The 10,228-nt window shown below is 33.1% G+C and overlaps 3 protein-coding genes across 4 annotated transcripts in view; 1 reads left to right on the top strand and 2 right to left on the bottom strand.

Moving 5' to 3' along the window:
- Positions 1-1,173: 1,173 nt before the first annotated feature.
- LOC125869998 (G-type lectin S-receptor-like serine/threonine-protein kinase At1g11330) lies at positions 1,174-4,913 on the top strand. Its single transcript, XM_049550373.1, has 7 exons — positions 1,174-2,434; positions 3,101-3,208; positions 3,304-3,494; positions 3,607-3,817; positions 3,895-4,141; positions 4,214-4,364; positions 4,623-4,913. Exons 1-7 carry the CDS (start codon positions 1,174-1,176, stop codon positions 4,911-4,913), a joined length of 2,460 nt encoding a protein of 819 aa, XP_049406330.1.
- Positions 4,914-7,908: 2,995 nt separating this feature from the next.
- LOC125871862 (pathogenesis-related leaf protein 4-like) lies at positions 7,909-8,496 on the bottom strand. Its single transcript, XM_049552563.1, has one exon. It carries the CDS (start codon positions 8,455-8,457, stop codon positions 7,975-7,977), a length of 483 nt encoding a protein of 160 aa, XP_049408520.1. The 5' UTR covers positions 8,458-8,496; the 3' UTR covers positions 7,909-7,974.
- The window catches only part of LOC125871863 (pathogenesis-related leaf protein 4), a 22,214-nt gene continuing 19,894 nt past the window's right edge, over positions 7,909-10,228 (bottom strand). Inside the window, exon 2 of one of the 2 annotated variants that reach the window (XM_049552567.1) lies at positions 7,909-7,957. The gene's annotated coding sequence lies outside the window, so the exon portion shown is untranslated. Of the gene's footprint in view, positions 7,964-10,228 lie in introns of both variants that reach the window. The other variant, XM_049552564.1, reaches the window with a different exon arrangement.

Genomic DNA, 10,228 nt, shown 5'->3' with positions numbered 1-10,228 from the left:
AATTACTATTTTCAGCCACCATTACCATTAGCTATTAACCATCACCATCACCAACAAAATCATCAATTGACATCCAGCTATTAAAAAATAAACAGTCTTAATCATTCAAAATTTGAATCTTAATTCACATCGTAGTATTCAAATGTACAACTAGATTCAGACTTTTTAGTTTTAAATTAAGAAAATATTTTGAACCAAGAAACAAATCAGACATTTGGTTAGGTTATTTTCCTTCACCTTAAATGGTCTGTACTATTGATGACTTTGAAGAAAACTCTACTTCAATGTCCATTTTTGGGGTTGATTTCTCAAATGGTCACTTATAGTTACTATCTCAAAAAGTTGAATTCTTTATTGAAAAAAATTAGAATAAAAAAGAAAGGCTTGGTTTTCTAATATGGCTATTAATTAATTGAGTGACTGTATGAGAAATGAACTCTCCATTTGTGAGTTTGCCATCACTATGGGGTGTAGAATGGGTTTTCTAAACTAAAGCAAAAGTCTTTCATCAAATAATTAAAGGTGTAGAAGGGTAAGTTTGGAATATACAACAACCACAACATATTCAGTTTAATCCCACAAGTGAGGTCCGCGGAGGATAGAGCGAATAGAGACTTGGAACATGAAGAATTTTTATCATTTAAAACTAGTTTGGTTACAAAAAATCAAAATAAGGGCCATTTGGTTTGAGGGATAAACAGAAAATATTTTTGGGATTAGTTTATCCCATGTTTGTAGGTGTTAGCTAAATCCAGGATAAAAGTTAATACCAAAATCATGGCTATCCTAGTTTTGAACCAAATGACCCCTGAATGTTTTGGGGGCAATTCTAGAGGGAGATTATGTCATCAGAGAACATTACATACTCAACAGAAGAGTTTGACTTTCTGTTATAAATTATGATCATGTTTCAAACATAAAATAGTATCATTTATTGATTTAACTATTTTGCATGTCCTTTTCACACTGGTTTATGTAATAGACGAGCTAAGCCTGATCAAATTCTGTTGACTTTTTGTGAAATGCTTCAAAGAAAGTTTTTGTTTAACCACTAGCCCGATTAATCCAGATTTGTCGTATTGTTTTCTGAGTATTATGATCTGAAATAACATGGCTAGAATTATTAGAAAGCTAATCATAATCCTTGTAATTCCTTATCTATGTCCTTTAATAATGAATGCGATTTGCGTAGCAACAGATACTATATCAATGAACCAACAAGTTGTAGATGGTGAAACATTAGTTTCAGCAGGAGGTATCTTTGAGCTTGGGTTCTTCAGTCCTAATGGATCCCAAGGGCGATATGTCGGGATATGGTACAAGGGATTACCAGTTGAAAAAGTTGCATGGGTTGCAAACCGCGAAAGAGCATTAATTGGATCATATGGAGTTCTTATGATTAATGCAAGTGATGGAAATTTAGTCCTTGTGGATGATAAAAATATGCCTGTCTGGTCTACAGAAATTAATCTGGTATCGAACAATAACACAATTGCTGTACTGACTGATCAGGGGAATCTTGTTCTCCGCGATAAGAACGAGTTGAATGAATCTGTACTGTTATGGGAGAGCTTCAATCATCCATCCGATACTCTCTTGCCTCGTATGAAGATTGGGCTGAATACTAGAACAGGGGAGCAAATAGTCGTCACGTCGTGGAAAGATGAGAAAAATCCATCACTGGGAAGTTTTAGCACTGCTGTGGTGGATCCTCATGAACTTTTACAAGTACTTATTTTGAATGGCTCATCGAAGCATTTCAGATCGGGGCAGTGGAACCGGAGAAGTTTCATAGGAGTGCCTAGCATGACTAAAGACTTCCACAATGGCTTTCAGCTACTTATGGATAATAATGGGGAGGAACTTTATTTTACTTATGCTATACTCAATTACTCTGCTCCAACATTGATATACTTTGATTCCTATGGAGCGCTAATTCAAATGGATTGGGATGCAGAAGAGAATAAATGGTTAAAGGTGCAGGTAGTACCTAAGGGTCAATGTGATTTGTATAACACATGTGGTCCTTTTGGAAGTTGCAAGGATAATGATTCACCAATATGCAAATGTTTGAAGGGCTATGAACCAAAGTCTATCGGTGAATGGAACGAGGGGAATTGGACTAGTGGTTGTGTCCGGAGAGCACAATTTCAGTGTGAGGAGACGATCACTAGTCCGAATTCTGATGATGAGAGAAAGAGAGGGGATGTGTTTTTATCCGTTTCAGGGATGAAACTACCAGATTTTTCACATTACCTACCTACTTGGGATAAAATGGAATGTGAAAACTCTTGCTTGAAGAATTGTTCTTGTTTGGCATATGCTTATGTGGATGGAATAGGCTGCATGATTTGGGGAAAAGAACTTATTGACCTCCAAGAGTTCGCCCGTGGTGGAGAGCAACTATACATTCGCCTCGCACATTCCCAACTTGGTAGATACAGATACACCAATTCTATGTTGCTCAGACACTCCAAAAACGTTGTTGCACCTGTATCGGATCCTCCAAAAAACACACTATTATTGGAGGATCCGACATGCACACGACAATACTTTTGAAGAGACTGAGCAACATAGCACCAATTTTCTCTATAAACATCCCATTTTATTACTACTCGAACAAAACTTCACTTCATTTTGGATTTGTTTTAGTAGTTTGCCTATGTTATTTGTCTCTAATCATTTGTTGGATTCACATTCTCTTTTTATGACTGTAGTGTTCAGGCCAAATTTAGTGCGCCTGAACTATTCTCGGAGACAGAGCTAGGATTTTGAGTTTATGGATTTTGGATTCTAGAAAAACCAAATTACTGGGTCTTGAATAAATTATTTATACTTATTAAATGGATCCTTAAACACAAATAATATATGGTCTAGCCCAAAGCTACTGGATTCTACAGACTCTGTAGACAGGCCTGTAGCTCCGCCTATTCCATCAAGTACTTGCTACCTCTCACCAATAGGGATACTGAGTAATTCTGCTCACTAAGGCTTAAGTAGATGTGAAAAAACACCTAGTATGCTTTTGCTTCCATCGGAATCTGAACTTGAGACCTCATGTTTTAGTTTTTTTCTTATCGAGTTGCCTTTTGTCATGCAGATAAGAGGAGGATGCTAACAGGAGCCCATATTGCAATTATTGTCTCAGCGACATTCGGCCTGATTCTTATTGTTTGCACTATATATGTATTGAAGATCAGGAAAAAAGGTAAAAAAAAAAAAAGAGTCAATTTTTACAGTTGTTAGAGGCACAACTTTCCGCTATCTTTTGGAAAGACTTTAATTTTTTCTAGATTTTATCAGGCATTGGGAGTTTAGTCCCTTTTTGCATAGCTTCAAAACACTCTTCAGCAACAAATTTGCTTCATAACAGTTTTACTCAAGGTAGAAGTACAGAATTACTAGTTTTCAGCTTCAAGTGCATAGAAACTGCTACTAAGAACTTTTGTTATCGAAATAAACTTGGAGAGGGAGGATTTGGACCTGTATACAAGGTATATATATATATCACTCGTGTGTGCTTTAATCATCGAAAAAGTAGAGCAAATTTCACATGGTTTATACTCATTTGCTTATTAGTTGAAGTCATTTGTGATTCATATATAGGGGGTATTAGCAAATGGACAAGAGGTTGCTATTAAACGACTTTCGAGGAGCTCAGGACAAGGCATTGAAGAGTTCAAGAATGAGGTTACACTGATTTCTGGACTTCAACACAGAAACTTAGTCAAACTGATGGGATTTTGCGTTCATGGGGAGGAAAAGTTGCTGATCTATGAATACATGTCCAACAGAAGCTTAGACGTTTTCATATTCGGTGAGCTAATTAACAAGAGTACTTAAACAGTACTTTTCTTGATGAATTATGATTAAATTACTCTTTGTGCTTGGCAGGAGGATCAAGATCTAATGATAAGGCGGCATTGAGTTGGAATCAACGATATAGTATCGTTGAAGGGATAGCTAGAGGTCTTCTTTATCTGCATCGTGATTCACGACTAAAAATCATTCACAGAGATCTTAAGTCAAGCAATATTCTGTTAGACGAAGATATGAATCCCAAAATCTCAGATTTTGGAATGGCTAGGATTTTCGGAGGGAATCAAACTATAGCAAATACCAACAGGATTGCCGGTACCTAGTAAGTATTAATTGTTCATATATAGCAGTGAAATTCATCATAACTAAATTGTATATTTGTGTATCAATGCAGTGGTTACATGTCCCCTGAATATGCAATACAAGGAATTTTTTCCGAGAAGTCGGATGTCTTCAGTTTTGGTGTCATATTGTTAGAGATTATCAGCAGTAAAAGAAACAACAGCTATTGTCACTCTGAAGACTCTCTCAACCTCCCGGACCAGGTGAAAAAAGAGAAAAACTGAAAGAATTTCTCATTTTCTCATATACAGTCAAACCTCTTTATAATAACGTAATTTCTTGTCTAGCTGCTATAGCGAAAATGTAGTATAAAGAACATATAAATATAACATAATATGGAAGTTCGAAAAAACTTGGCCGAGGATGATTGTTATCGAGAGGTCAGAATGGACTTGAATATTCTTCTATCCTATACTACTACTATTTTCACATGACAAAACTAATATCAATGGATTTTATAGGCATGGCAGCTGTGGAATGAAGGCAAGATACTCGAGTTTCCGGATCCAAAGGTGTTTGGTTCACTTGAAACACCAACACAAGTTGTTAGATTCATCATTGTGGGATTGCTTTGTGTGCAAGAACATGCAAGTTACAGGCCAAATACAGCTACAATTGTTTCCATGCTCTGCAGTAACACACTTCTTCCTCCGCCTAAGCGACCGGCATATAGCAGCAGAGGCTCTGATGATCCAAATATTTCACCTTGCTCCAGAAATTCCATTTCTATTTCAAATGTTGAAGGACGTTAACTTCAATTTATCTGTTTGGGACCTTCAATGTGATTTACTATCCTTGTCCCTTGTCTTGGCATAATACATGAATAATATATACTACCATTTAACTTGACATCAACTGACATCTATGCTCTCCAACTTTTAGTGTACACAAGTAAGTACTTAAACTTGTATAAAGTTGAGCAAGTAGACACACATGTCGTCCTACATTGTGTACACGTAGGACGCCATGTAGGATACGTGTGTATATAAAGTGTAAGTGTATATTTATGCATACACAAAGTTTGAGGGCATAGTTGGCAGCAATTTTCTAGTTTTTTATTTAAAATTATCGCTTCTTTGGCAGCAATTTTTCTTGATGTTTAAAAATTGCCAATTTTCCTTAATGTTTTTTTTTTTTTAAAAAAAGATTGGATAACGCAGCTGATGCAGCGATTTACAATAAAACGCTGCTGAGGTAGCGATGTTACGAATTTAATTTTTTTGAAGTTTTTGACGGCGGCATACACGGCGTTAAAAAATATGGCTCCCTAGGTAGCGATTTTTCCCTTTTGGTTTAAAATTTTTTTGGTATACCGTTTATGTTTTTTTGAGGAAAAAACTTGCCCTTTTGGCTCCGGACTCAACAAAATAATGGGTTAAAAACTTAAATATACAATTTAAGCACCTAAATAACTCCTATATAACCATAGTTTTAACTAGGGGAGTACATAACCGGGTTGGTTCGGGTTTTTCAAATATCAAACCAAACCATTTGTGTCGGATTTTTAAATCTATAAACCAAACCAAACCAATAAAACTCGGGTTTTATCCGATTTTTTTGGGTTTTTTGGATTTTTCCAGTAAAGTATTCATACAAACATATAATTTACTTGTACTTCAAATATTTCTTTAGTCCTACCAAAATACAACTATTTAAGGTGTTTCTTAAGAAAATAACACAAAATATGATATGAGTAATGACACTAAAATATCCAACAAAATAATAATAATAATGAAATCACGTAAAACAAATATTGCAAATTAACAAGTCATAATAAAAATGATCATAATTTAAAAGTACTAAATCATGCTAAAATAAGTTTAATAAGTATTAGTTACATGACTAAATATTAAAGGAAATTAAAATTAGATTATGTATTTGAATTGTCTAAACCAATGTAAAACCCATATTCAATATTATTTTCATTCTTAGTGTTGAATTGATTTCCTTTTTGCATTAGTATTAATTTGATTTTGATTTAAGCTTTATTACAATTACCAACATCTGTGGATTGTGATCTTTATTGAATCATTCAGAATTCTAAGTTTCAAACTTGAAATAATATATTAAAAGATAAAAACTATGAAAAAGTATAAGAAATATTTAAAAATTATATCAAAGTAAATATTTTTATGTATAAAATAAAATTTTAAAATTAAATATACAATGTCGGGTTGATTTGGTCTCGGGTTGGTTTTTGTTAGTTAAAACCAAACCAACCCAAATATAGTCGGGTTTTTTTTTTCAATACCAAACCAAGTCAAACCAATCACTAGTCGGGTTTTTTTTCTCGATTGGACTCGATTTGCGGTTTGGTTCGATTTTCGGTTTGGTTTTGTACACCCCTAGTTTTAACTTTTCACCTACATAGCAATATAATTTTACAAAACAAAAAAAATAAAAAATAAATCGGTAAATTAGAATACAACAACACACGTTCCCATATAAATAAGATTTTAGTCCTTAATTATAAGACTATTTATGGACAAGATAATATATTTCTATGATTGTGGCATTACTATTTTTATAAAATATTAATTATTATCTAAGTTATAATTAGAATTTTATTTTAACCAATCAAATCTTAGCTATTAATTCTTACCTATGCTATGTGTCTCATATCTAAACAAGAACTTAGGAAAAATGAAAAGAAAAGAAATGGAAAGGAGCCGGATCTCCGACAAATGCCCAATATGTTTTTTTAGCTATTTATACTCAAATTTTACTACAGAGTCAATACTAATACTAATAATGATTACCATAACCTACCTAACTGGCTAACTCCTTGAATTCTCAATAAAATATTATTGTATTTATTTGACTGCATTTAAATTAAAGTAAATTATTGAGCTTGGAATTATTAATTATTCCCCAATACTTGTTTGTTTTGGAGAAAGCTTGCAATTTGCAAGTCTAGGTCAATCAAGTTGCAGTATCATTGGGTAACTAAGGGATTCATTAACTTAATCTAAAATTGTTCTAGAAATATTACGATTTCATGCAACCCTAAATTGGACATATATTAATTAATGGTTTTGGATTATTTTGAAAAGTAATTCTCTCGATTAGCATCATAAAGTCCATGAGGGTAAATTGTTTTCTATCAAGTACGACTCTACATATATCTAGGACTCGACTATGAAACCTTTCGTTAAGGATAGTTTGCTTAAATTTAAATTCGCATAAAAAATCTCAGTAAAAAAATTCTTTAACAAATGCTGCTTTGTATCAGAAGGACTCACAATGTTAACTTGTGTGCCACATACTTTACAAAATTTTTAATTTAATACAAAGTTGCTCAATAATTGATTGAAATCTCCACAATTGACTCATCGGTCCACCCAATGGTAATTTATGTGTCTAACAATACAATTATTTGGGGAGTCAAAAATATTTTTTTTTTAATCACATCTTAAAAAAACATTTCAAGTTATTAACTAGTATATTTTATTTTAAATCATTTTAAGCAGTTTTTAAATATATAATTCATTTTATGAGATATAAAGAATCTACGCTCAACTTTACACTAAAACATTAATAATTTAACTCTCGTAATTTGAATCTTGCCACGTGCAGAAAACAATAATTATTTTACTTATACAATCATTATGCCATGTATTTTAATCTTATTTAAGAAAAGATTTTTAAAAAAATAGGAAAAACTTTATGTATTTCCATACTTAATTATCAACTTAAGCCCACTATACCATGAACAAATGGTACGTGGAATTATTCACACTAGCAACATCGAAGGGAAATAATAATAATTATAGACGTACATTTAATCCCTTACACATCATAAGTAAACATATTTTAGTAAGGACGTTGTCCGACGTAGTTCCCAACAGGATCATAGTTACAAGAAATGAACCACCACCCATTGTTGCAACGAGCCCGACCACAACCTAGTCGGACTGAGTTACGCCAGACTACTTGAGTATAGTGTCCGCACACTTGTCCGCTTGCACATTGGTTGGTACCATAGTTGTAGTTTGGCTTCTCCCCCACCCACAATTCCACAGCTGCCCTCCCCGTGAAATCACCACTTCCCTTGGCAAGGTTCTCCCCTGCACCGGAATGAATCAAGTTACAATCACCAGTTCTTGAATTGGCATAATTTTGTGCTCGGGATGCCAAGCCGGCATCCCAAGACATTGGGCCGACCCCGACTTGGGCACGGGCATCGTTGTGAACCGCAAGATAGTCTTGGGGTGAATTTTGGGCATCACAAGAGTGAAATATGGCTAATACCATGAGACAACAAGTGAGTAACAATGAGATGTTAAACAACCCCATTTTGCTTTAGGTCTAGTGGAAAGAAAATAAATCTAAGTTATTGTGATTATAAATGTGAGATAAGTAGTGTATTTATAAGTAAAATTAATTGTGGAATTTTGTTTAGCATGTGTGAAGAAAATTCAAAGGAAATTAGTAGAGGAAATGATGAAAATGGTCTCTTATCTTTGATAGTAAGTTCAAAATAGTCTCGTGTGTATTTAGTTGAGCCATTTTGGTCCTTCAATTTTTTAGAAGTAATTACTTTCGGTCCTTTAAGTTTTTCTAAAATGAGCATTTTTTTTATCTTGATTAGATTTTTATCAAACTTTGATTGTTAAATTTAAACATTGTGGAATTTTATTTTTCATATAAAGAAAATTCAAATGTGATTAGTACCTTGCATGTCGCGTGATTCATGGAATACTATATTCTTTAAAGAATAGTCATACTTTAATCTAGGTAATTCTTATTTTTTTTTTCAAAATTATATTATCAAAATAAGGTTAAACAAGATTAATTAAGCATTTTTGGGTGGAATAAAAAGTCTATAGAACATAAGAAGACTTGAATTACTAAAAAGATGTATATTTTTTCTATTAGATGGGGCTCACACATGTTCTACAACCTCGTGAAGCATAAAGATGTATATATTTTTTTCCATTAGATGGGGGCTCACACATGTTCTACGGCCTCGTGAAGCATGGACGTGACCAAATGGTGAAGCAACTAAAATAAGGGCTTTAGGCTCCAAAATTATAGGGGTCTGGAAAAAAACTATTTTTCTTATACAATCATGTCTTGATGTGTGCTGGAGTCCTAATTAATTTGATTTGTGTCACATAAGTTCTTTAAAGAGAAGTTCCATCTAGCAGTATTTACTTTCATTTAAGAATTCAAACTTGGAACCTCTAATCAAGAGAGGGTGTGATTCAATTTTTACTTATAAAACCTCGATATTATTGAGCCGCCCTCAATCTATTGGGAGAAAATTATTGTATGAGAGAAGAATGAGAATTTGTTGGTCATGGAAAGTAATTTGGATATAATGAAAACAAAAAACAAAGAAAGTGATGGACACTAAAACCAGAACAAAAATTTGGTCCTTTGTGTAGAAATTAACTGCCTCACATCCTGGCAACTTCGAATGAGAATTATTAATTTTTAAAATGTTTTTCAAGGGTAGAAGTTGAATTTACGAAAAATAGTTACGTGTTTAGATAAGTATCATAAAGAGAATAAATAGTTTGATATGCTAAATAAATATATGGCGCACTTAAAATAATTTCTAAGGTACGTATTTCGCATAATTTTTTATATATAAATTTTTTTTTTGATGAAAGATGTTCAACTGACCACCTATCATAGCTCGTCACTATGTTGAATTCCTGTTCCATCACGTAAGTGTAGAGTTTTTTTCTTGATGTATTATTATTATTATTATTATTATGGATATTTCTATAGACTGCGTTTGTATTAAAGTAATTGTTTGGAATTACTTGTTTGTTTTGGGAAAGACTTGCAAGTTTGAGTCAGTCAAAATTACACCATGATTAATCAACCTAATTTGAAAATCAAATATAATTATCAGAGGGCGGATCTACCTCAGAGCAAAAGGGGATCGAAATTCGTCGAAAAATTACATTATATATAAGTCAAATTTAATTCAATGAATATATATATATATATATATATATATATATATATATAAAACTTATAGGAGGTTGTGTGTTCCATTCTTGATAGCAGTCCTGGCTCTGCCATTGAACTCATAACCAAGATTATATTAATT

Source organism: Solanum stenotomum, chromosome 7 (genome assembly GCF_019186545.1).
Source record: "Solanum stenotomum isolate F172 chromosome 7, ASM1918654v1, whole genome shotgun sequence".
Classification (NCBI taxonomy): Eukaryota; Viridiplantae; Streptophyta; class Magnoliopsida; order Solanales; family Solanaceae; genus Solanum; species Solanum stenotomum.
Note: the sequence above shows the minus strand (reverse complement) of the source record. Positions and strands in the feature narration are given on the sequence as shown.

Bases quoted from the DNA above. Each gene is read 5' to 3' on its own strand.
- LOC125871862 (XM_049552563.1), bottom strand. From the start codon at position 8,457: ATGGGGTTGTTTAACATCTCATTGTTACTCACTTGTTGTCTCATGGTA.
- LOC125869998 (XM_049550373.1), top strand. From the start codon at position 1,174: ATGAATGCGATTTGCGTAGCAACAGATACTATATCAATGAACCAACAA. The intron at 2,435-3,100 runs GTAGATACAGAT...TTTGTCATGCAG, and splicing joins CCTCGCACATTCCCAACTTG to ATAAGAGGAGGATGCTAACA. The intron at 3,495-3,606 runs GTATATATATAT...ATTCATATATAG, and splicing joins GATTTGGACCTGTATACAAG to GGGGTATTAGCAAATGGACA.